Raw genomic sequence first — 24880 nt, 5'->3', positions numbered from 1 at the left:
TGCAGTCCCCGCTGTTTGAGATCAGTGGCTCCTGCTTCCAAGGCTAGCTTTTATATCAAAGCCAGTTGATTGCAGGGAGGCAGAAAGACTGTTTCTGTCTTGATTACTGTGGCAAAGGAAATCAGGAAGACTTTTCCAGCATGCTGAAAATCTCAGATATTCTGCAGGATAAATAGTCCAGCCTGATGTTACAGATGCTTGCTCATTTAGAAAGTACAATATACCGAATGCCTATTTTATTAATTACCCATTAACCATTCGCGTTGCTGCATCCTGAATTCAGGATGTCACTGACGAGCCAAGTTAGTGAATTTACCTTGATGCTAACATGCTTTCCCTGTAGTTTGCCGATTTGAAAATTATCTATCATCAGAAAGGGAATCAATGAATATTACAGGTTGCATACTTAGAGACATGTTGATACGGTCTACTGCACATGAGAACACTTCCTCTTCCCTAATGTTATTAACATAAAGGGTAATTTTACATGGTCAGGTCTGACGCTAAGGACTTAGTTTAATCCCCACATATGGCCTGTGCAGTGCTTACGAGTCCCAGTGCACTGAAATATGAGCATAATTCTCACCCAGAATTCTTGCCTCTAAAAGACCAGTTGCAACTTTTCTGCATGTAAGCAAAAAAGTCCCTGTTCATGTCTAAGTGATCCTCATGTTAACCCTATGTCTTAGGGAAACCATGCAAAATTCTGACCTTACACAATTGTATCAGGTGTAATGGCAAGTATATTCACTTTCTTGGTACATTTGTCCAAAAGACATTTAATCCTATGTAAAACAAACATATAAAACATTCAATCCTATTTACTACAGGGCCAACTCTTCAAAAAGTCACCTCTATTTACTCACATACAATAAATGTGTTTATGAAACTCCTGTGTTTCCAGACACGGATAGATGACTGTGCCCACAAGTTAGACTTACCTCTCTATCAGTCCTGCTTGTGCTTACAGTAATAGTCACAGTGCACATATATGTGCATATATATATATTTAAAGCTGATTGGAGTCAGGATAAAAAATTGGTTATGTGTGTTTGACTCATTTACAAGGATTACTTTTATTAATCTCCTGCACATGTGTTATCAAATAGGCCATAATAGACTGAAGGGGAAAAAAGAGGAAACTATCTTCTGAGAGAGGTTAAATATTTTGCTCAAAAAGAAATTTCTCCATTTCACAATCATCAGCCTACAAGGCTGAAATTTATTCCTGCCAGCCTACTTCTTTTATCTACTTCTACTGCCATCTGATTTGTTTCCTTTATGGAAATTACAAGGTCATCAAAGCTGAGCAACTGTTGTGCTTTTGATTAACTCCCCACAATCAGCAGACAGAAAACATGAAGATTTATGGTTAGATTTTTTTCCAAGGTGGAAATTTAGTTCTTAATGGACCTGCCCTAAATTTGTCAGCATTAATCAGCAAAAGAAAAACACCAAACCACCCTGTTTTCTTCTTTTAAAGCCAGAATATAATATTTTGCATCAGCTACTTCTACTTCCTTGCCTGTATTTGTTTCACCTGTTTTTATTAATATTTGTCACTCTGTTACTCAAAAGAGAGTACTGCGTGGACTCCACACGGTCTCTTGTTTTCTGGAGAAATAAAAGACTATTTCTATTACCGACATATGTTATTTCATTACTGCCACAAGCTTGTATTATATCACCATGAATTATTTTGCCCAGCAGAGAAATGTGGCTTCCTTTGAGGTAAAAGCTGACAGTGGTTTGACAAGTAAAAGCAACACTGCAATCAATTCAGGGCAGAAAATGAAGGATACCACACCCCACTGAAACTGCAAAGGAAACTAAGGTAGACTAAATATATTTGTCTTGGTGGTGCTGACAGCCTAAGTTAGACCTCAAATACAGACTGTGTCAGGGAGCTGGGGAGGATGGGAAGCATGAAGGGGAAATTGTAACCTCATCGTATATTCTGCCTCTGCTTCTGTAGAGGAAGGATGAGAGAAACAGATGCTGCAACGACAGCGCGGAGTGACTTGCACTGCTTCCCTGAGAGCAGGCAACGGGAGCAGGGAACAGACCCCAGGAATAACAAATACCTTCCTGGGCTGGAGACATCTCTGATTGAAATGAACTTTTGACATGGAAGAAACACTTTCCATTTCATCAACAGCCACTTGGGTACCTCTGGGGAGACCTTGCCCTCAAATACCGCTTCCTGCTGCCTACCATTAAGAGCATTCTTCTTCTCAGCACAATGTTTCTCCTCCTTTATACTAACATAAACAAATTGTCTCTGCATATTTGGAGCCCCACCTTCTAACATGGAGAGACACATCTGCCCAAGGACAGATTATATCATCTCTGCGAGGCTTTGCTTTCATACACAGCAAAACATCTGCTGGCCCCGGTTGAGCAAAACTGGTGGTGGCAGGGGTTCATCTCACCCCAAAGTGGAACTGCAACAGAGGAGAGGTCATACTGCCAGGGCCCATCCAGATCATAGGTTAAGGACACTGTTCATCCTACAAATGAGGGAGCAAGTAGAGGTGAGGTGTTTTGTGGTGACATTACCCACTGTCACCTCCCCTTTCCCTTGATTGCTCCATTGACCTTTTCCCACAGCAAATTACTCAGATGAGGCAAGTTCATGCTGTTAGTTGTTGAAATTCATATCAAAACAATAATAATAGCATCATTCCTGATGTTAGACTTGTCTTTTTCTATGGTGAATCATGATGTTAGCTATGAAAATTCCTAATATAAAGACACAAGTCCAAACCATACTCAGAAATGAGGATTCTTGTCCTACTGAAACACATAGTTAGATGTCTAAAGAAATCCTGATATCTGGGTGTTTTTTTGAAAGGACACAAACTTTGCCGTCAATGAGAGTTTGTCTACTAGGGGAATTTTCCAAAGTTCATACATACATATGTACATTTGGAGACCCCAACACATCTTAAAAATATATGCATATGTGTGCATGTGTTTCTTTCAGTGGCTTGCCTGAAGTTGGAAAGCCTATGGAAAATGCAACCTTCCCACAGTGTTTTAACTGCAAAGCCACCTTTCCTTTCAGCACAACAGAGCTTGCCAGGACATCCACCACAGAAAAGAGGGCTGACAAGGGCCTTGAGAGCCCATCTCACTCGTACCCCTGCACGGAACCAAGTTCAGTTCTGCTCAGAGTATCTATTCCTGGCGGTTGAGCCCAGGTGTGTAATGATAACTTGGTTTGAGCTTGTCACCCATGGATAATCACCTGCTTTTGCTGTCTTCCTTCTGATGCTAATGGCAATTTAGATAGCTCCCTTGGGGTTTCTCACAAAAGTACAGTCTCCTCATGAAGCTAAACTAAAAGGGAAAAAAACCATCATTTTCCCCGGGTACCAGCATGGCTAAAACCCAGTCTCAGCCCTTTGCGGCTTTTTTCAGTCACCCCCATTCATGCATCTAGTGCTGTCGCATCATCCCCTCTAATCCAGGATTTAGATGAGCTTGTTTACCACAATCTCATTTTCCGTGTGATTTATCCCCAGCACCCGACATGTGAAGAGGCAAGCTCCACACACACACACGCACTTGCTTTTCTCTCATTAGTGGAAGCTAACAATAAGTGTGAGAATTGCAGACGTCAGAGGTAATTAGGAAGAAATTATTTCACGTTCCCCAACGAAATGAGGTCTGTGAATAAAGCCTAATCCTGCTGTCTGCCCACTCTTTTTATCCCTAAATGACTCAGAGATGGGGAGGGCACAAAATGCTCTCCACAGCGCTGGATGGGGACAGCCATGAAGAGACTCAGCTGTGCTCAATGGGGGCCGTCTTGCTGCCATCCTCTGGTTGAATAAAACCCTCTCCTCTACAGACCTGCAATGCTGTTTAAATAATTAACTGCTTCAAAAAGCTGAATCGCCTCACAGCCTCATTTTTTAGTAAATAAAAATGATCACTTCGGACTATTCAGTCCCCTCATCCTCTGAGGCAACTGCTGTGCATTTGAATGACTGTGCAAGCCTTGCAGTCTGGCCCTTCCTCAACATTGGTAATATCTCTGTCACCTTCATGGCGATGCTGAAAACCCCATTCTTTTCCCAAACTGTCCAATTTTTCTACTCTGCTTTCTGGTTCATGTCTCTCCTTCTGTTTACAAACATACTCGATTGCTCTTTCTCCTGAGTACTCTCCCTCATGCAGAGGGACACACGGACAACTAGCACCTGGTGTGAGCAAGTCCAAAAAATCTCACAGCAGCCACATGACATTTTAAAAATCAGTGGCAATTTTTTATACTTGTGGGTATTCACCAAGTTCATTTCATCACAGGATTTCTGTTTCTAGGTGGTATTTTTCAGCACAGCTGAGGAAGATGCAGTATTGATCGGGGAATGCGTAGAGTAGATTACCTTTCTGATTGAGGTACTAGGTGACCATCATTTGTCAAACCTGCTGCTCCATAACAAAGATTTATGTCTTTTCATGCTACATTTCTCAGTCACAGACATCTTGGTGCTATTTCCAAAGCATCAATGGGACTATAAGCACATCTAGCAGGTGTGCATGTCCATATTTCACGCATACATATTTACAGCCATATGCACACAGACAGTGTCTCTGTGATCTATTTTCATACGTCCCCTCCTTTGCCTCATGATACTTGCAATATATTATTTATATTGCTTGGATAAAGATTATCCACTTACTGGTGTAAGGACAGCACCCTGTAAGGTACCGTAGCGAGTAAATCGAGGGCTATACAATAAACAACCAGAGCACTACTGTATACTGACAGAGGAGCTTGCCATTGATTCACTGCTTTAAAGCCAGCTGAACATATACAGCAACACACTCACAGGATTCAGTCGAGCAATGGGATATCCATCACTTAAAGTCACACGAGAGGCAAACGGTAGTGTGTGGACACTGCAAGAAGTTTCTTTCTTCTTCATTTGTTTCTAATTTAATTATTTTGTTAATGGGTAGAGGGCTTCTCCCCCACCTCACCTCTCTTCGCTTTCACACTTGGGTTAAATGTGACTCCTAAAACTGACAGCATTTGGCAGTGGCACAGCACCAGCTCCAAAATCTTATTGGGTTGCTTGTGACAGGTGCCAGTGATGGGCAGCAGTCCCCTGACATGTGCTGCTTGCCTGGGGACAGCCTCTATCTGCCTCCCCTGCCTTGTGACCTGTAGCCAGTCTGCCCTCTGCCCTGAGGTGGGCAGGAGTGTGCTGCTGAGACAGACGTGGTGCTGACCAGTAATAATACTGTGAATACTGAGAAGTCCCCTTAACATTGGTTATTAGCAATCTGCTGCTAATAATTCTGGATTACCAGATATTTAGTATGAGTCAGTCATCCTACTCCAGCAGGTGGGAAAAGCCAGGATGGAAGCAATTCAAGGAAACCAGATAAAGACACTGCCATGCATTCTTCAAAAGCTGTGGATTAAAATCTCAGCTTTGATATTCCTGTATCTAATTGCTAATGAGCACTTTCACTAGAGTTGGGGGGGGTTAAGAGACTCTAAAAAAGACTTGAGTGCTTTAGAAAGCCTCTCTCGTAGGATGTATGGAGATCAGCCATAGTCTAAAGACACACATTGTCTCAAGGTATGGGAGAGACGTTGGGAAAGACACGCAAAGGAGCCAGGTCTTCCCAGTTCAAGGGAGTGCAAAGTCCTCAGCAAAGTCTGGAGTAGTGTGCAGCCCTGCAGAACACATTTTCTCTAAAGGGCTTTTGTGCTTACTAAATAATATGTTGATTGAAGAAGTCTGTGTGGTCTCTTATGATCACCATTATGATTCCTTGGTGAAACAGAAGGGCAAGGACCAGCACTGAAGCACCCATCTCAGTACCAGGGGATGGTCCTGCACTCTCTGGGAGACACACGGCTCTGACGTGCATCACCCATCAGCGCTGGCCCTCTTCCTTGCCAGGGGCTCCTGACAGGCCATGCCTTTATCATTGCCCCTGAGAGAACCTTCAAGTTCAGATCCAGAGCTTGTCTTGAGTCCTTGCTTCACAGTCATTGCCCAGATATGCTCCACCCCTTTCACCCTGATAACCACTGAAAGCTAAATCCAGGTTTTCCTGTCCCTTGCTCTAGCCTGGGCAACCAGTGCTTTCCAGAAGGCCTGACATAGCCAGAGGAACAGGCAGAAGACAGAACTGTGTCTTTTCCCTCTGCCTGTTCACTTTGAGAGTCCTGCTTTTTATTCTGTTTTCCATTTTCTATCTTACAGTCACTTATAAGTACTTCTTGAACAGCTGTGAAGCTGTGCAGGCACCAGAGGGATAAAACGAAGGAGGAGGTTGGGAGAAGCTGAGCAGGCAGGAAAAATGAAAACCATACCCACTTAAAGATTTACTTAGTGCAGAAGGTCTGCTTTTCAGAGCAGAAGTTAATGGAGTTGTAAGGGTTTTTAGCAGCCAAGAACATGGCCTCCAGCATCCATTTCCTACCCCCAAGTCCCATGAGGTTACGAGCTGAAGTTCTGCATATTATGTCACTATTTTTGCTCCTGGCTTCATAGTATCACATTTTAGTAGTCCATTCTGATTGGGTTATAGGAAGAGGTTGTCTAATCAGTGCTCTAATTGCTGCGTAAAGACTGCCCAGAAATAGGCTACAGTGCATTGGCCTGTTTGTGCGGCTGGAATTCACGTGTTGTGGGCTCTCCTGCCTTTGCTAGGAGGTATTTTGCCATCTTGGGCAAAAAGATCCATTTTTGTTTAGATCTACATTTGCTCAGTCTTGATACAAGATGCACACCAGCAAAGCACTACATTCCTGTGAAGTGTTTACGATAGGCACAAAGGTGTTAACTGGTCTCCTGGCTGAGCTAATATTCAGGTGTGTAGTTGGCCAGATCCTGCTGTAAGATACGGTCTCTGCAGCCTCACCCCCACAACTGGTCTGGTGTAAGCCAGCCCACTCTTCTCCAAGCATGGGAAACGGGTGACATGGTGAAGTCTGCTCTGGGGTCTCTCCACCAGTTGGCGGATGCAATAATAAAGTCATAACAATTTTCTGGGACTAACTGGAGGTTCAGAGGTTCCAAGCTACACTTAAACAGGATCTGAGCAAACAGCTCTGAGCCAAATTGATTCCTGGTGCAGCTCTAGTAAGGCTGGAGGAACTACACCTGGGATGATTTTGGTCCCACACAATATGTCAATGGTCAATCTCTCAATATGCCTGGCTATGAGCATCTAAAAATGACGTTCTCTTTATAGTACTAAACTCTAATCTGCCAAATGTGCCAGCCAATGAGCTCTTCCAAACTAAATACTGTGAGTATTATGCATAAATACTGAAGTATCCTAATCAGCCTCTTGGTGAAAATTAATTGATCCATTACAGACAATAACTATTTGCTGAAGTTTTTATTCTGCATTTTTTACTTCTGTAAGTAGCCTATGTGATTTCATTGGCTGGCTATTTTAAACCATTGGGGACCATTGGTGGAACAGTACAAATCCCTCTGAAATCCAAAATTGCCAGCTGCAATTATAGTCTGCATCTAGCATCTTCTCTAAGGGCTATAAATGCTTCACTACTTTAATTTGCTTGGCATTTGCATCACTGAGTGACAATTACCGAGTAATGGCAAAGGGTGGATTCAGTAATGACGTATGGACAGCAAAGAAATACTGTCCAAATTGAAATATTCTCTCTCTTTCAATCTAACATTCATCAGTCTGTGCACATGGATGCTTCATGTTTAAATACATAGCACTAGTAAGACAGGCACCTTCCTCCTTTTTACTGCTGAAATATCTGTGGCTTTTTGCATATTAGAGATGAGGAAAGTTGTTTTCTCCTCATATTTCTTGATTGTTTTTAACTACTCAAAAGGATGAGATACTATGTTGTAAATCCTAGTAATTAAAAGGTGAGACTGGAAACCCTATTACTCCAGATAAGGCTCGTAAAATTTTACCAATTTCAGTGATGCTACACTGGTATAAAATGGGAATGAAATAGAAGCTATTTGAAATAGAGCTATTTTTTGAGCTCGTATATACACAGTTTTACTTATTTTAACTATTGGTGATTGCCCCTAAGTCTTAGCTGTATTAGAAGACAAGATCAAGCATTATACCTCAAACCGAATGAGCAGAGATGCAACTGGGGAAACAAACAACGACATTGTGAGAATATGGGGCTTACACTGGGAGGGTTCTGGGCATTGCCAAAATTAGCTTCCCTTGTTAACAAGAGAGATGCTGAAGAATAATTCTTTACTGGGGAAAAAGCAGGTTTTGGAGAGGTAAGATATAAAACATTTATAATGAAAATTACCTGGGGCACAGTGAGCTGTGCAGAGTCAATGTTTGCAAATGACACTATTTACCTTCATCAGACAGAGCTGTAAAAGTTCTGAGAGACCCAAGTAATTTAGGCAAATAGGCAACATAGTGGAAATGCTGTTCAATGTCATTGCAAGGTCAAGCACTGCACAGTAAGATATGCTAAGAGATAAAAATTTCAACTCTTCACATGCTTCAAAAGGGTTCGGAATTAATCATATAAGCACTCGGACCTTGCTATCGTGTGCTACTCTTTGGGACCCAGAGCTCTATGTGCAGCTGCAGACTAACAAGGTATTGGGCTGAATAAAGACTGGGCTGAAAAATCATAGTACCAGCAACAGTGCAGCACCCTCTTCCGTCCTTCGGGCATCACTGTTGAGGCCCTTCAACAAGAATACTGAAGAATTAGACAGGTCTTGGAGTAGGCTAAGCATGATCCAGCACAAAGACTTTCAAAGACAGATTGGAAAGATGTGGTTATTTTATTTCGAAGAGGCAATAAATGAGGCCATGAAAAAAAACAGGTAAAATGCTGAAAGAGGTATTTACCAGGAGCTCCTATTCTTCCTGTCTCCACAACAAGGCTGTGGTGTTCCCCTCTTATCCTCTCAACCAAAAAACCAAACCCACAAGGAAATTCCCAACAACCGGTTGGTCTTCTCCTTACGGTTTTATTGGAGTCACGCTGGAGGGCAACTAACAGCATTCACCATCTTTATACCAACAAGTTGATAACATAACAGGATTAAATTGATTACAGAAATCACATCTGGAGCACAAGAGGTTCTTAGACATATCTACCTGACTTCAGTTTAGTAATTAGTGATAGAAATCTTCCACATTTAATGGCTGCCCCTCTATATCCATGCAATACAGAAAACCAGAACAGCTGGTGAGTAATGCTTTTGTGAAGAAAAAAAAGAGTCTAGACAGGGTAAATCTGTCCAACCTGATGCAACAAAAGCAAGTACTGAAGGATGTAAGCATTTTGGATCAGGAAAAGACTCAGCTACTCACGGGAGATGCAGTCAGACGAAAACTTATACCTCTGCCCGCTGGCCAAACTAATAGCCTATCAAATGACACCTGCAGCTACGGTCCAAAATGTTATCAAAGCTGAACATTTCCCAATGGTGCACCAAAACCAACCAAATCCACATAGTTCCTGCTGACAACACAACCAAAGATCCCATAGGATATGCCAGGAAAATGAGATGGGGAGTTGTATGGGAAGTTATATTTGAGCAGAAATAGTGTCTACAGTCTTTCCCTCTTCCCCCTGCCCCTGCCTCTTCCTCTTGAACATTGTGAACAAACAGATCTCAAATGTTTACAGACTAAGGACAAAAACTGCATTCCACCACATATTTCCAAAAGCAAGAGTCAGAAAAACATTTTGTCTCCTACCTTGTTAACTTTGTCCCAATTTGCTGCCTAAGTTCGAGCCTCTCTTCATCAGTTTGCATGGGGAGGATGTTCTTTTCCTCCAGCTCTCGCTTGGAAGGCCTGTTGCTTAGTTTGATTGCTAGAGAGTCCTGCCTGCAGACTTTCATTGCCAGGGAGCCTGTGGGAGAGAGGAGAGGCTCTGCCAAAGGAGGTATCAACATTTCATTACAGCATGCAGCAGGTAAAGAAGTACTAGCCAAGGGAGGATACTAGGATCTCATTTATACTGGTATGGACTGTGGGAAAAGGGGCGTCAATTAACTTCATGTGCTGCAATTAACCTCAATTCATATTATAATAAGGAAAAGCTGAATTTGGTAGGTATACAGGAAAAAGAAATTAAAATATTGCTCCACAGAGGGGAGTGGAAAAGAAGGGCTTATTTCAGAATTGCTAGTAGCATCTGTAGCTTTCTTTAGCACAGTGTTTCTGAACCATGTAATGGAACGAATAATTCAACCTCAGAGTCTGGGCAGGCAGCAAAGCTACAGCATGTGGAAAGAGGTATCTCTCTCTCTCCCTTGCAATGTAATATCAAGACATTAACGCTAGCACCTGAGGGAATCAAAAGTCAATCAGAAGCAGCACAGACCTCTATGTACATTAATTGACACTTGCTTCTCAGCCAGTGACAGTGGCAAAGACACTGTGAAAACCAGTGGCCTCTCATGGCTGAAGTTTGCTTTCCTAGGTTTGCATCCAAAGCAGTTTGAGCCAGGAAGACGGACAGAAGCAGAGAGAGACACACCATCCCATGAGGGGTTTTGGGCTTTGAGAGGAGAGTGTGAGATAGTGCAGTTCTGCTCTGTTTCTTAGTTTAAGAACAAAGACTGCTTAATTTCACTTGCAGGGTAAGGGAGGATTCTGAGAAGATAAAATATGCCTGTTTTAGCAGCTTCTTTGTGTGTGTTTTTAAAAGGGTGTTGTTTGTTTGCACTGCTCCCAGTTTTCTGAAGAAAAGAAATCCAAGGGCCTGAAACTTCAGCTTGACCCGCAGGGTGGCAAGCAGTTGTCATACATAGAGTATAGCATCTTGTCTTCATGGGAGAGTCCTATGATGCCACACTGAGACAGGAGATGTGTTTCTCAGACAGGTCAGGAAGGGGCCACAGGTCCCTCTCCAGATTGTAATTGCAATATGGCTACCAATTAACCTCCTCTTTTCTTACCTGAGCCCAATTCTCTGATCATGACCCTTTCAAAGTATGTGCAGACCTACAATTCTGACATGGTTTAATACTTAATATATATAAAAGCTCTGATTCTCTATCAGTGTCACTTATTTCATCCTCCTGAAGTAACTCTATTAGAGCTGATCTTGAACTAAGCCAAAACCAGGGATTCTCTAGACCATGGACACTTGGGAAAGTGGATCTAAAAGCCAATTTGGCAGTGAACTAATATAAGCCAAAAACAATCATTTGAACTCTGCCTGACAGCTACCTGGATAGGGATTCATGTGGATTAGGGAAATCACTATAAATTCATACTATTTTTTATTTTGGATTAATTTACCAAGTGTCCTCATGTAGTCAAGCCCTGAAAGATGCAAAAGCCACAGTCAAGAAAGAAAATCCACAGGTCTTGTATTATGAGAGTTCAGAGGAAAAATTAAATAAATGAAAAGGAAAAAATGGAATGAGTCTTACTTGTAAATATTGAGTTATCCTCATCTTCGTCTTCCTCTTCCTCCTCTTCCTGTCTTGTGTAGAGGCAGGAAGAGTCTTCATAGTTGGTTTCATGAGGCACATTTTCTTTATTGTCATCGCATTCGATCACAACAGTTGGCACTTGTCTCATGTCTGGAAGGCCCCCAGGTCCTGCTTTTGTAACACTGTCACCTGTGTGTAAACCAGAGCTGTTGGGAAAGAAAAACAAATAAATAAACTCAAGGAAACAGCTCAATGGAAGACTGAATTGCTTCTCTCACTGTATTGAGGAAAGTAGCGGTCTTTCATCCCTTTTTGGGAAGAAATGAGGACAGAAAAGATCTTCATGACCAAGACATCTAACAGGTTTAAACGGAGTATAGATTAGATTTAAGGCACAACATTGGTTAGGGAGAGGTAGGACAGCATGCAGAAATACTGGCAGCCAGGACTGAGAACAAAGGATATGCAGCAAATACAGTCTTAGTGGGAATTGCACCAGCTACTCAGAGCAATAAGCATGTCTTCAGTCCAGTGTTGCGTCCCCTCCTCATTGGTGTGCAGGTAGTAAGGAGAAAATGCCTCACCTGAATGCAAAAGGTGGAGTAAGAGAGTGGGAGGGAGGAAAGGTATAGGTTGTAGAGGAAGATTGTAGAAAGGCAGAGGGAAACCATGACTTGCAAGTTGCTGATTGACTTGAGGGAATGGAAGGGTATGACTGTCTGAAGCTCAGGGGACCAAGCATGTGAAACTGGGCTTGGAGAAAAGAGACTTTGGGAGCTGGTGAGAGGGAGGGAGCTAAAACCTATGAGGTTTGTTTGCGAAGGGCACAGTTATGTGACGATATTCCTTCTCCTGCCCTGACCGCTCACTTCAGCCAGGTGCTGGAGATCAATCTGAATTGGAGCTAACAATGTATTTCTTTTGTCACATAAAGTGTGACTGATCATTTCCTGCAGCTTACCAGGTTCAGGCCTGTCATCAGTACTACTACCATCTAGCTCTGTTTATGTGTTGATTTTAAAGCCCTTTAGCAGGGAACATATCAACCACAGAATCATAGAATCGTTTAGGTTGGAAAAGACTTTAAGATCATCGAGTCCAATGCCAAGTCCACCACTAAACTATGTCCCTGAGCACCACATCTACCCATTGTTTAAATACCTCCAGGGATGGTGATTCAACCACTTCCCTGGGCAGCCTGTTCCAATGCTTGATAACCCTTTCAGTGAAGAAATTTTTCGTAATATCCAATACAAATATGGAAACAGGAACACAAGGAGGTGAAGATCGAAGTCAAACAAAAGGTGAAAGGAAAAGTCAGGAACAGAACCAAGTTTCCCAACCATTTTTATCTAATAGCTCATGTTCCTTTTCCAATATAGAAAGAGAATGAGCGACTGGCAGGCAGAAATGATGGCTGATCAGGTTTACTTTTGAGTCAGCAGCAACCACTCTCTCTCTTAAGTCCCAGCAGAGGCAACAGCTGTAGACAAGGTGGGGAACGTTTTCCTGTCAGACACCCTCTCTACGTCAAACTTCCATTTTTACTTTCCATGAGAACATAGATGAGAAGCCAGATGTGCTGGCCAAGTTGCACTTAGGGCACCTAAACTTGGCTCTGACCTTACTGAGTGCTGAGTAGCCTCAATTCTCTTGAATATTTTAGCCTGTTCAGAATACCAGAGGCATTCTGCGTCTTGAAAAAATCTTGCATTCTTCTCCTTAAATGATATTCTACTGAGTCAACTTGAAACACTTCTCTTTCTTAAATAATTTTCTTAATTGCAACATTTACTATTGCAGGCTAACCAGCAATGAGATGCATTGCTTTACTGGAGGCCTTGAAGAGAGTCACTCCATTTCCTTAGTCTATGTTTTGTGCCACAAACGATGAAAGATTCATGAAGAACTGGCTTGTGAATTTTTGTACTAGACTTCAATGAGTTTGAGCCAAATTTTTTTTTTTATCCTGGAGGTAGTTTTAGAAGTCATCAGCTGAATTCTCTCAATAACACATAAATGCACTATATTTAGTATTTAAAAACTTTCAACTAACTTTTAATTTACTGATATGCTTTAATAATTTTAATTATATTAACTTTGTTCCTAAAATCTGTTTTTTCTGTAACCTATTTTTTGTGTAACTTTTTTAAAAGGAAAAGTAGGAAGTGAATAAACTTGGAATTAAATTTACAAAAGAAACTAAAATGCCGTGAAATTTTGTTAACATTGCTAAAAAAAAAAAAGATAAATAAAAAACTTGCAATGGAGAATTCAACCACTAGATCATTCAGTTACTTTTAAAACAATACATACACAGAGAGTAAGTACGAGTTTAATATGTCCTTTCTGGAAGTACAAATGGAAGGAGCAAAAAGTAGTTCAGCATCCAGGACCATTTGGCGCTTCCCTGTTCTGTGAAGGATGTATGTAGGTGACAGATGCATCCTTATGGGTGTGCCCATAGGGCAGCAGGTATCAAAGTGGTTCACCAATTTAGGTTACCAAAGCAGGTATCAGACGGCAACAAGATTTACAAATTACCACGCTAGATCTTTATTTGAACTACTGATCTAGAAATAGATGGCTTCTCATCTCATTGTAATTTTTCCAAATCATCCACTTTCTTGATAACACTACTTTCTATTTTAAGCTCCTCATTTTTCCTGGTGTTTTGTGTTCTTCTTGATTAAAATCAGCCTTTTCCACAGCATTTTGACTAAGTCAGCTGTCTAAGCAAAGCACTTGTGAAATACATGCAGTATTGCAGTATACTTCAGAAAGACAAATCAAGGTCACTGGATATTTCCATTGTGTATAAATTCCTCTGGGTTATTAGCAAAAACCCCACATGGTCAGGTGGTCTACACCACAAAATTTTTTAGCTTTATTTACCAAAAAGCACACTATTATGTCAAACAGTTTATTTTAAATCAGCTTCATGTTTTTCAATAAAATTAGAGAACAAAGCCACAGCTAAGCAAGTACTTAAGGTAAATATATCTTAACCCATAGATTTCAGGGATTCATAGCTGACTAGTACAAGCACCTGCAATTACTGTTGCATCATCTTTACGTGATCAAAACAGCAAAAAATTCTGCCACTATAGCTTTCAATGTTTCCAGTGAGAAAAGATTTTAATGAAAAATCAGAATTTAAGCATATGAGCGACTCATGGTACAGACAAAATCTAAAAAAAAAAAAAAAAGTGAAATCCCTCCTGTAAAATCTAGTGGGGAAAAAAAGCACACTTCTCATCTGTCATCCCAGGCTCTTTGATTGTGGAATAAAGAGTTACATTTTTATCAGCATGTTTTCAGATCCACAGTACACTATTCTGTATTTATCAGCAAAACAAAAATCTGAAAAAACTTCAAAGCATTGTATATACATTTCTACTATACAGGCATATGTGTGAGAGACAGGGAGAAGGCAGAGCCATAAATATTAAGTGTTTCTATCCTTAGGCAATGCTGAAGTTTAGACAAAAAGCAATTCTCTTGACAAGTTTTATGGAAGATAAATGTTTTCTGACTCAAATATGTTTTATAAGATTTACAAGACACTGGCAGGAATGTCTAATGCATTTCATTTCATAAATCTACAGTCTGAAGCTGAACTGGGTGTCCCAGAGGAACTGGTCTCACACATTGTCTTTTTGGACACAGCGATTTTTCACTGCTCTGCCACAGAGGCAATTCTAGCCCAGAGTGAGATACTGCCACTTTAACAGCTCTTTAGTACATACATTGAGCAAACTGGGGCCTTGATTCAGCTGCTAGCCTACAATGGCCCATAGAGTAATTGAAATTAATTGTCCTCTTACCAGACAGACGGAGAAGTATATGGGCAAAGCAGAAAATAAGGCTATTTCAGATCAAGAAGCTGCCTCCCTAAGTCAAAATGAAAGATACATTCCAGTGGCACAAGAGGGTTTCTAAAGCTTCTTTTACTGCTGTTTGTGACACACACGGCTTTTGGGCATGGTCTTTCTTCTCAAATTCATTTAAGTCAGGAGGATGAAACCTGTGGATTTTGGTGGCAAGGCTTATCAGATTTTCACCAACTCTTCAAATGCATTCTGAAAAGGTAAAAAATGATACCAGAATCTAGAGTTTTACTTATGCTGGACACATACCCTTTGGCTGAAGTGGAAATTCGTCTGCAGTAGGGCACTAATTAGCAACAGAGGTTGCAGAAAAAAGGTTGAGTGGAAATTACACTCTTCTCTGTTGCAGCTTAATCTATCATAAAGCTGGTAATTTATCAGGGAAAACAGAGGCAAACTGGCAGCACAAATGACATGTCATAATAGTCATACTATGACAAGGGACAGATTGCCCTTCTGAGAATAGGTTATGAATAGATGTTACGAGTACTAGAAAATGTTTGCAATCAAAAGCGTTAAGTGTGCAAATGAACTTAATGTTCTATAATGTCTGTAATAAAACTGAATAAAAAAACCCTGGAATTAACTGCCATTTGAAGTCGTAAGAACAACTGGGACTTGAATAGCTATTACATGCTTCTAATGTACCTTAAGACATTAAATTATTAATATGTACTAGATAATAGGTGAGGCAGTAACATGCAACCACTCCTGCAGAGGGGAAAATAGAGGTAGAGAAGCTCAGTAGCTTTCTCAAGGTCAAACACAGCAAAATAACTTCTGGCTTCCAGGCCGGTACAGAGGGACAGCTCATTTTTCTTTGGCAAGCTTCTAGCTCATTGGCAAAACACTGATTTCAAGTATCAAGTCTTAGATGTTGTTAGACTATCCGAATTCTGGAGGCCTTATCTGTGAAAGTGAAAAATCTAGATTGCTAGAGGAAGGGGATGTTTTAGTCTTTTGTTCTTTGTTCCTGTCAACACTCACGGTCCTGGTGGAGAGAAGAGTTGTGAGGTCTAAGAAAAGTTCACTGGGCAAAATGTGGAATTGATACACACTGGTTATGGATACAGTGCATGTCAACGGTGTTTAACAGACTTGAGGAGCTTCCACTGCACCAGGACCAAAGAAACTAGACACGGGGAAGAAAAAAAAAGATTCCTGAAGGGAAAAAAAGAAGAAAAAATTTAGAGCAGAAAACTGCTCTGCACTTGTCTACACGATCCTCCCTTATTAAAAACAAAATACTATTCTAAATAATCTCATAAATTACCAGACTTGGCAGCATTATTACTGCAGCATCATAGCAATTATTCCATAAAGTTGTAGGATTCTTTTGAGATAAAGACTGAGATCAGCAAAAATAAATGCTGCCAAGGAACTTTGCATTCCCCAGAAGGTGCCTCAGAGACTTGTCAGGCTCTCTCATCTCCTCAAGATTATTGACCCAACAGCAGTGACCCAGTACATTGTTATCTTGGAAGGAACAGTAAAGCTCAGGATTGTCACTGCATATCCTATGCATGCAACACCAGTGAGCACACTACCTAATCTGAAATGGAGGAAAGCAGATCCAGGACCTTTGTAGTTTTAACAGGCCCTTAAGACCTCTGGGCTGATGTGTCTGATGACAAATACTGCAGTATGATTTCCATTAGGTTTAATTCAGATTTTATACAATTAAGGGAAAAGAACTACTGTCAAAAATAGTAGGAAATAGCAGCATTAGGTGCAAATAATCCTCTCCTAAGTTAAATACATGTATTTTAAAAATCTTCAGTAAAAGTCAGCAAATTTAAAAAGTCAGGCCACTAAGATCATAATGTGGCCTGAAAAAGCAATTTAAGATTTTAACAGCAAGTGTCAGCTCCACAGATCTGTAAATACTCTGAAATACTTTTACCTCGAAATACTATGAAAATAACAATTGCTCTTGCAGAGGAAGCAGCCATCACCTATTTTATCTCTTGTGAATGCAAATGTTATTGATTTGTTTTGACACTAAGGAGAATAACTGAAGTACTCAATACTTTGTGATTGAAATAATAGTTAATCAACGCAAAAAGGCTATGAAAAATCAACTGCCTGCAATATTATGAACTAGGATTCATTTTCACTTTAAATGTGAAATATTGGTGCCACGACCTTTTCTTATTTTCTTCTGCAAAGGGAGGCAATTGCTTCATATTGGGAAATGAATCCTTGCTTATTCAGTTTTTAATAAGCAGCAGAGCTTCAGCTTCAAATCAATAGTTAAACCCAAACAGCATCACCTTCTTCAAATCAGTTAAATGTATTTGTAGACATATACATGATGGATGCCTAGAAATTGGAGCATTCATTGCTGTGGGGCAACAGATGCCACAATGAAGTCATACTCTGAGAGATGTCACTGGGCTCAGGATAACAAAGTGCCTTCTGCACGCAGTGTGAGCCAGACAGTAAGACCTATGCTGGGGATGGCATGGGCAGTGCAGCCCCAAAGGAGCCTTTGGGAGACACCAGCTCTCCTCTGTGTTTGGTGCACCAAGCTTTGGGGAGATGCAGATGCATTGGACCAGCCCTGCCAGCAATGTGAGCGGTAACTGGGTAGCCACTGGGCACAAGGGGGAACGTGGATGCTTTTTCCAATCCTACTGCTACAGCCCTTTTACTGATGGGAAGAGGAACCTCCCTCACAGCCCTAACCATTTTTCCCCAGCAGAGATTTCCCCACACTGCAGAAACATCAGACCCCCCCCCCCAATATAACCACAGAGGTCTTGCTATCCTGGTACTAAAATAAGCTGGCAGAGTGGGACAGCCTCTGGTCCCCTGACTGTTTTTCATGAAGGAGAGTCTGGATCCCTAATCAAATTCTTTTTAACCATGTGCTATAATGAAGGTAACATTATTGCAAGGAGGTATTGGGGCAAATCATCAGGAATTTTGTCTGTTAGACCAAATATTTTCACATCCTGTCTAAGAGAAGGATGATCTGATGCTCCTAGAACAAGCTGGCTACAAAGCTGCCCTTGGTACTAAATAGAACATGTCATTTTTTGGATTACCTTCCCTATTCTGGGACTTGCTCAATTTTCCTCTACAAGACAAAATAAATTTTCCAAAGCTTGCTGATCTTGGAGTCTATGAGGAGAGCTTGCATTTATACAACACGCTTTGCTTACTCAGACTATTTGAAGTAGCATTCAGATATACCTGCAAGTGACAGTAACAGGAAACAGCCCCAAGGCAGGTAAGGCTCTTCTGACCAAATGTACAACCTTCCTCCAGATACAAATGGCTAAGAAGGTAGCTGCTGTGAAATGGTTAAATACTTATTTTAAGACCAAGCATATAATTTAATTTAAATTAATTGAAATAGTATATTAAAACCCCTCTGAGTGACTTGTAGGAAGTCCTTATAGGTTGTTTCGAGCTAATTGGTAATACTAATCAGATGCCCTGGCTGAGTGGCACATTGGTTTTTATTGCTCTTTTTTGAATCTTATACTTCCTCTCCTTTTTTTAGCAATCCTCCACGTAACCACAGCTTTGCAGTTACGCACTCTGCAGTACATACTGCAAGCCAGGCATGTCCAATTAACATCTTCTCTGCTGGCTGTGTTATCTCACTCTGCACAGGACGATGGGGTTCAGGAAATTTGGTCTTCTTCTCCTTTCTGACACAAACTCGTGAAACAAGTCAGGACAGGCTCTTTCCCCATCTGTTTCTCCAGCAATGACTTCCCTGGAGTTGTTAGACCCCCAGAAGAGAGGCCTCACTCAAGTACTATCAACATAACTCAAGTGGTGATATTGATAGTGAGGTTATCAGGAAACAGTGCACATCAATATGTAATTTTAAAAGTTGATTCATTACCTTTCTAGCCTTTGCATGGTCATGGCTAGTGTTTTGTTCAGTTCCTCTATCATCCGGCACCCTGAAGGGTGAATGGGCAACGTGCTGGATCCAGAAGGCAGGTGCTGGCTGTGGCTGCCGTACTGGTGCTGGTGAGCTGCTAACTGGGATGGCAGGACAGTGTGATGGTGCTGGGTCAAAGGCTGCTGGGAGCTCTTCTGCGTGGAATAGGATGAGAGAGAGAGGTCTGGCCCCCCTAAAGGCATGCAAATCATGACTTTCTTTGGAGGTAGTGGAGGTGACAGTTTAACTGGCATACAAGGCAGTTTCACAGGAGCGCCAGGATCTAAAACAGAAGAAAGAGAGGCCTCGGTGTTAATTTTCACGTCACTAAGATGGAGATCAGAGTATCTGCCTGGACGAGCAGGTACTGAGGTTGCTAGTCAACGCGGGAGTGCGCACCCCTTCCCTGCTGCGACAGGCAGCTCTGCATAGCGTGCACTCAGCACGGTCTTCAGAAAAAATACTGTTGTTCTGTGGCACTTCTGAGTCTCACAAAAAACATCCCAGGGCTGTGCATGCCCCTTAATAAACACGTTAAGCAATGCTTAACAAGGCTTGCAGCGCACTTTGACGCTCCAAAGCTCTAATCCACCAGAAGAAGCCCTGTGAGGTAAGCGTGATGTCTCCCGCTCAACAAGCACACAAATAGGGGAAGAGCAGTTCGGTGTCTGAAGTTACAGGATGACTCACCACCATCACTGCTGGAGCAAAAGCTCAGGGACTCCTGATCCTTCTCAGTCATTGCAGTGCAATCACTGCAAGTCACATTTCTTACAGCTTTGTAACGTGCAAAACATCTGGTGTTAAAAAATTACATTACAGGGCAAGAGAGAAAAGAAATAGGGTTTGAATACTAAACAGAAGTGGTCTGGAAAAACAAAGGGCGCAGGAGGAAAAAATGGTAATGGGCAGAAGATTGTTAGGATTAATGTATTCTTTTACAAAAGACTTGGTGGGCACTTTTCTCTGGACTCACGCACTGAATTTTAACCTTTTTAACACTGGGCATATTCCTTGAATCACACAGTTGATCTGCCAGGCAAAGACTACCCTGACTTCTACGGGAAATCAATGAAAGGTCCACAATCAAATCTGTTCTGTCTGCCAGGACTCAACTGCAGGATGGAGATTTTTGGAGTTGCACTGTGAAATGTTTTCAGAAGGGAAAAGAAGTTAATGGGAGGGCTTGTAGTTCCCAAGATGGTGGGAAATGGCCACCACCTATGCTAAGAGCAGAAACGAGAGCAAATATATATGCTGTGAGTTGCAACTGTGAGTTTGTGTTTAGGAGGAAGGACATGCCCTTTCCAGCCTGGAATATCACGGACATTTGGCACTGCAATGCAGCTCTGCGTGCAAAGCTTGCATGCTTTTTGGCCTCTTGTTGCTTCAGTTCACTCTTCTTGCTGTAACATGGTAAAGGAACAGAAGGGCTAGCATCTTCTTTTGACCTGAGAAAGCTTGGGAGTAAGATGTTGCCCTCCAGGTTTCAAAGGTCATCACCCTCCCGAGTGATATCAGATTTCTGAAGTCCTTTTCCAGATGGTTCTTTTTAGCATTAACTGTCCTTCTCCTTGCCCCCTTCCTCCCTCCTGGCCTGTTCTGGGTATTGCCTGTATTAGTATCCATATCTACCAGCACAAGGTTGATACTAGGACTTCCAAGCACTAATACTTCTTGAAACTGGTTAAGGACAGTAATGTGGAAAAAGACCACACATGGAGCCAAGCCTACAGATGACATTAAATCTTTTTCTAGAGCTAGTAGTAGCTTCATAGCCTCCACAATATTCACCTGATACTAGTTTTTTTACTATGCTAGGAACAACACGCTGACAGCAAGTCTTCCCTTTCTTCAAAGGGCTTGTAGGCTAAAGACATAGGAGAGGCAAAGGCTGTGCACAGATGAAACAGAGGCATGGAGGGAAAGTGGTCTCCCCATGTTGCAGAGTGGGAGAGTTACAGAGAGCACAACTCGAGTCTTTCGGCTTTCAGTGCAGTATCGTAGCCACTTGACATGGCTCTTGAAGGCAAAAATTCTTTTGATGGCTCCACCAAGGCTGAAATCTAACTCATGGGATTACCAAACGACAGGGCACTGCCCTTTCCTCTAAAGCAGATTGCCTTTTGTACAGCAGAAAAAAAAACACTTCCAGGACTTTTTATTCAAGCACAGGAAGGTCTCCAAGTTACCGTTTTTTTCTTACATACACGTTATCTGTGTATATTTCCTCTTTGTATCCTGCATAAAAGAACACACCATCCTCAATAAAAGGTAAATAACAGAAAGAGTAAATTGTATACAGCCCTGAGAATAAGGCTCCTATGGGATTTGTAGTAACAAAGTGCTTTCATACATTTGTGCTCCAGGCAATTTCACTTCTAGAGCTAGTCCTGAATTACAAAGACTGCACTGAGATTTGAACTTCCATTTTGAAAAGTGCAGGTTTGACTGTTGGTTTTAGATCCTTTTCTGCTGTATCTCAATTAACATCTTCATCTGACAGTGTGTGCACCTAGACGCCCCATCAGATGCAGAGAAGTCCTCCATAATAGTGAATTCAAAGAGATCCCAACTGCAGGCACCTCTTGCTTCTGACAAAATAATAACTGGGAGCATCAACTAGGTTTGCTGCCTTCTGTGATCCTGAAGATTAGATCAATATTGCATGTTGGGAGTGTTGCCAAATGATTCAGGTATGAAGCAAACAGGAATCCTTCCATCTTTCTTCTAATATATTGTGAAAATTTCTTTTCCTTTCTCATGCAAGCATTCATCTAGTAGAGTTGTGACAGAAACACTGCAGCTTTGCAGTTGCATGGGAGAATAAGTCCAGCTTAATTACCCCAAGTAACCACATACTCCATCATGAATCAGATGTGCATAATCTGGTTTCCACTCTTCACAACAAAGGTTTAGTTTCTACTTAAATTTAAAGAAATCCTTCACATCAACATGTTTTCATTGGTATCAATGCAGGGTGACTTCACTGGACACCTGTCAAAAATCTTGTCCATTATTTTTAACGTAAGGCTTTGTTCAGACTGACTGTGTTTCACCCAAGTCCTTGAACCTGTCTGAATATGACCCTAATACCTAAATAGAGCCCTGAAAATGAACCAGAGGCATTAAATCTACTTGTCTGCCCTTCACCTTTGGGAGAATTCTACTTTGTTAAAAAAAATGGCTGAAAGGAGAATGACTCCAAGAGAAGGAGAGTTCAATCCATTCGCTTGGAAATGTATCAGTATATCTTCACTGACATCAGTAACAAAGACATGGTCAGACCAGTGAGTGTGCTGAACAAATGGGGCCTTGCTCAAATCCATGGGCTCCAAGCATGCTGCTGGAAACTGCACTACCATTATCTGGAGTAAATGAGAGAACAACTTGTCCCTGCATGTAAGAGTGAGATGACTGTGTTTTATAATTCTTTCCACTGTTTGTTTTAATTTCACAATGTATGTGATGTATGAACCAGGGATGGAAACAGTTATCGTCTCCAGCATGGTATATCCATCAGACACGGACATCTCTAGATGAATATGAAGCTGGACAGTGGAAATATGAACATGGAATCTGTGATATGTGTCTTCTCAGTGGAACATTACCAGAGTCTTAAATCATTGCACAAAGCACTCGTGTGACGGCAGAGAAGCAAACTGTGTGAAGCCAGGTGTGCAAGTCTGATTAATCTCTTTTGGCTAAGGTTCTTCATTCTCAAGAGAACAATGAGCAATTTTGCAAGATGTTGGTTCCCAGCAGGGTTGTGACCACTCAGCAGTGTGCATGGTTAAATAATAACTGCCAGAACTGATGAAAGAGATGTTAAACATAGAAACCTTCACATTGCTGATGACAATAAATTACTTAAAAGCTAGTTGTGGATGCCACAATATTTGCTGCAGATGAGACCTATGACAAAGAGGCCACCCCTTACTCCTTCCATGTAGATAATTTTGCTAATATCTGTAGTTGCTGCATTTCCTCTTGTTATTTTCAGGAGACAGATAAATAAACTTTTATTCATGGCACAGAAGGTCCACATGTGGTTCTTCTGATGTGTTTGGAGTACACTGAAGCTCTACACTAACTACACCAAATATGATGCTTCCCAGCTACTGAACATGGCTGGAGAGTTGGTCAGCACATGTTGCACATATACCTGTTGCAAACAAAGTGTTAGGAAGCTCTGGATGTATGGTAACAAATATTGCTCCAGCGGGGCTGCTAGAAAAGCTCATTAAAATCCTCACATCCTCCCCCAACACAACTACTGCATGCAGTAAGAGGGCACGCCTGGGAATCCTGGGCTTGTGGCAGAGCTGGCTATGTTTTCTATCCTGCCAGTGGGAGAAAAGCTCTTTCTTGACTCCTTGTGATGCCAAACAGGAGCCAGCATTGTACCCCGACAGCAAGGAAGTCAATGGCCTCCTGGGTTGTATGAGAAGAAGAACAGACGGGAGATCAAGTGATTACTCCCCTTCTATTCAGCATTCCTTGGACTGTATCTACATTACTGTGTCAAGCTTTGGGCCCCCCAGGAAAGACACCAAAAGCCTAGAATGAGTTGAGCAGAGGGCCACCACAAGGGTTGCAGGCTGGAGCAACTCAGAAGTTTCTTCTGTGAGAAGAAACTGAGGGACCAGGGCTTATTCAGCTTGGAGAAAAGACAGCTTGCTGGGGAGAACCTAACAGCAGCCCTCCAGTACCTATGAGGAGATTATCAATAAGGTGGCGCCAGGCTCTTCACAGTTGTGGAGGGGGAGACAAGAGAGGTTCTGGACTGGACTATAAGGGAAAGATCTTCCCCCATGAGAAGAGCCAAATGGCTGCCCAGACAGGTTGTGCAGTTGGCATCCTTTGAGGTTTTCGAGACTCAGCTGGACAAAGCCCTCAGCAACCTCGTCTGATCCCACAGCTGGCCCTGCTTTGAGTGGGAGGTTGGACTACAGGCTTGCTGAGGTTCCTTCCCACCTGAAGAACGTTATACTATGACCTTTGCTGTACTACATACAACTACAAGTAATACAACTTATCATAAAGTTAATGAGTTACTCTTTAAATTCCATCCAAGTAATTAATTCTGCAAAGTAACATGCAAAAAAATGTGCAAAACCCAGCGTTGCCTATTGACGGGAGCTCCACAGTGGAAACGAGGTGATGTGCCTGATATTTGCTGATAGCATTTGGACAAGTGGCTTTTACATTTTGAGGTCCTCTCTCCAGGAATCACTTGTGTCTGAACAATGGGAGCCTCTCTCCTTCTTTCAATGAGTTTTTTGAGTAGATTCATGAAAACAAGTTAAAAACTGTTCTGAAATATCTGCTATGCATCTCCTGCTGACTATGGCAAGACCTGCAGCCGTATCTTCAGGGAAGATTTAAGACTGATATTCTTTGCTGTTCTTCTGCTCCATGTTTGGATCCAAGCTTCAAGTTGAATTTGGAGAATACAAACCAAGAATGCTTAGCCTAAAGGTTGCAAAGTACAGCTCTGTATGAATTCCTGTGCAGAGCCTTGAAGAGGGTTTCAAAGATGAGAAGATTTCCTGGTACCTGTATGTGCTAGGTCCTCCCCTTCAGGTAGTGGCAGGCAGAGGAAGTGTGGAGAGAGCAACTGCATCAGGGTCCAGCTTCCCATAGAGCCTGGGACTGCTGGTGAAGGACAGCTGCTTTTG

The 24880-nt window shown here is 41.8% G+C and overlaps 1 protein-coding gene across 1 annotated transcript in view; it reads right to left on the bottom strand.

Annotated features, from left to right (window-relative positions):
* PHACTR1 (phosphatase and actin regulator 1) overlaps positions 1–24880 on the bottom strand; it is a 305302-nt gene that overhangs the window by 33898 nt on the left and 246524 nt on the right. The window contains exons 8-10 of the mRNA XM_074146816.1: positions 19158–19482; positions 11403–11611; positions 9715–9871 (exon numbers count right to left, since the gene is read on the bottom strand). Coding sequence (XP_074002917.1) covers positions 9715–9871; positions 11403–11611; positions 19158–19482 — 691 coding nt within the window. The remainder of the gene's footprint in view (positions 1–9714; positions 9872–11402; positions 11612–19157; positions 19483–24880) is intronic.

This window comes from Numenius arquata, chromosome 4 (genome assembly GCF_964106895.1).
Source record: "Numenius arquata chromosome 4, bNumArq3.hap1.1, whole genome shotgun sequence".
Classification (NCBI taxonomy): domain Eukaryota; kingdom Metazoa; phylum Chordata; class Aves; order Charadriiformes; family Scolopacidae; genus Numenius; species Numenius arquata.
This window is presented reverse-complemented; position numbering and strand designations above follow the sequence as displayed.